A 1,638-nucleotide genomic window follows, 5' to 3' on the forward strand; every position below is an offset into this window, starting at 1 on the left:
CCCGATGAGGCTGACTGCACGGCCTGCCCGCGGGGGTCCTTCCGCTTTGCGGCCGACGGCGGCCTGGGACACCGGTGTGTGACCTCCTGCCCGGGGGGGCAGTACGGCGACGTCCTGCAGGGCGAGTGCCGGGCCTGCCACCAGGAGTGCGCCTCGTGCTCCGGGGCCACGGCCGGCGACTGCCTCTCATGCCACGCCGGGAAGCTCCTCTTCAACCTGACCTGTGTCGACAGTTGCCCGGTCGGACACTATGCCACGGCGGATGGGACCCAGTGCAACTCCTGCGGCGTCGGCTGCGCCGAGTGCGCCCCGGGCACCGGGCTCTGCACCCTCTGCAAGGTGGGGCAGTATGCCGACTATGCGGCCGGTGTGTGCTACTCCGCCTGCCCGGGGCGCTTCCTGGCCGATGAGCAGGCCAAAACGTGCACCCCATGCGCCGGGCCGTGCTCCAGCTGCGCCGGCAGCGTGGACACCTGCACGGCCTGCCGCGACCCGGCCCAGCGGCTGCGCGCAAGCACCGGCCGGTGCGTGGACCGCTGTGCCCTGAATGAGGTCGAAATCCCGGGCGTCGGGGCCCAGGCGGGGATGGTCCTCTGCGCGGATTGCCATGCCTCCTGCGAGTCTTGCCATGCGCCAGACCATCCGGAGGCCTGCTCCTCCTGCCCCGAGGGCCGGCTGCTCCACGGGGCTGGCACCTGTGTTTCGGACTGCCCGGCCGGGCACTTCGCCCTGGCGGCCGACCGCCGGTGTGCGGCCTGCGATGGCTCCTGCCGGACGTGTCGCGGCCCCGGCCAGGAAGAGTGCCTCTCCTGCTCCGGCCCCGGGGCCATCCTGCTGGAGGGGTCCTGCGTGTCCAGCTGCCCACCGGTCGGGTTCTGGCTGGACGAGTCGGACCCCGCGCGCCGGGTGTGTCGCCCATGCGGCCGCGACTGCGAGCAGTGCTCCCGGGACGATGCCTGCACCGCGTGCCGGGCCGGCCGGGTGATGCACCACACGCAGCCCGGCCAGAGGGTGTGCTTGGCTGGCTGCCCGGGGGGCTTCTTCGCCGAGTTGCCGGCCGGCCAGCGGCAGGCCATGTGCGCGGCCTGTGCCCGGGATTGCCACACCTGCACCGGGCCCGGGGAGGCCGACTGCCAGGTGTCCGCCTGCCAGGCGGATGGATCGTGCGGGCCCTCGCGCAACAAATCCCTGGCCTTCGGCCTGATCATCGGCCTTTCGATGCTGTTCATCATCCTGCTGCTCATCCTGCTGGTTCTCTTCTGCGCCCTGCGCCGCCGGCGTCACGCCCCGAAGGAGTGGGCCGACGGCGACCTGACCATCGTCAACACGGCCATGGGTACGGAAAAAAGGCATGCCCCCAGCCGGGGCTCCGGGCGCCGGCCAAATGCCCCACTAACGCCACCCCCCCCCCCCCTGCCCTGGCAAGACCTCGCGCTTCCGGGCTTCCTGCTGCTTTCCTTCGACGAGGACATCCGGCTGCTTGGCGGTGGCCCGGCCGGCGGCGGGACCCAGGGCAGCATCTTCCTGGGGGAGCCCCTCAAGCCGGCCCTCATCAGCGCGGCCGGGAACAACCTCCTCGTGGCCAAGATGGCCCATGGTGCGTGCTCCCGGGCCGTGGCCCATTGTGCCCTTGGCCCC

The 1,638-nt window shown here is 72.2% G+C and overlaps 1 protein-coding gene across 1 annotated transcript in view; it reads left to right on the forward strand.

The window, feature by feature from the left end:
* Positions 1-4: 4 nt before the first annotated feature.
* The window catches only part of H696_03274 (hypothetical protein), a gene marked incomplete at both ends in the record, with an annotated part of 3,046 nt that continues 1,412 nt past the window's right edge, over positions 5-1,638 (forward strand). The window contains 4 exons of the mRNA XM_009497145.1: positions 5-76; positions 103-422; positions 453-1,336; positions 1,427-1,601. Coding sequence (XP_009495420.1) covers positions 5-76; positions 103-422; positions 453-1,336; positions 1,427-1,601 — 1,451 coding nt within the window. The remainder of the gene's footprint in view (positions 77-102; positions 423-452; positions 1,337-1,426; positions 1,602-1,638) is intronic.

The sequence above is a fragment of the Fonticula alba genome (genome assembly GCF_000388065.1).
Source record: "Fonticula alba strain ATCC 38817 unplaced genomic scaffold supercont2.5, whole genome shotgun sequence".
Classification (NCBI taxonomy): domain Eukaryota; order Rotosphaerida; family Fonticulaceae; genus Fonticula; species Fonticula alba.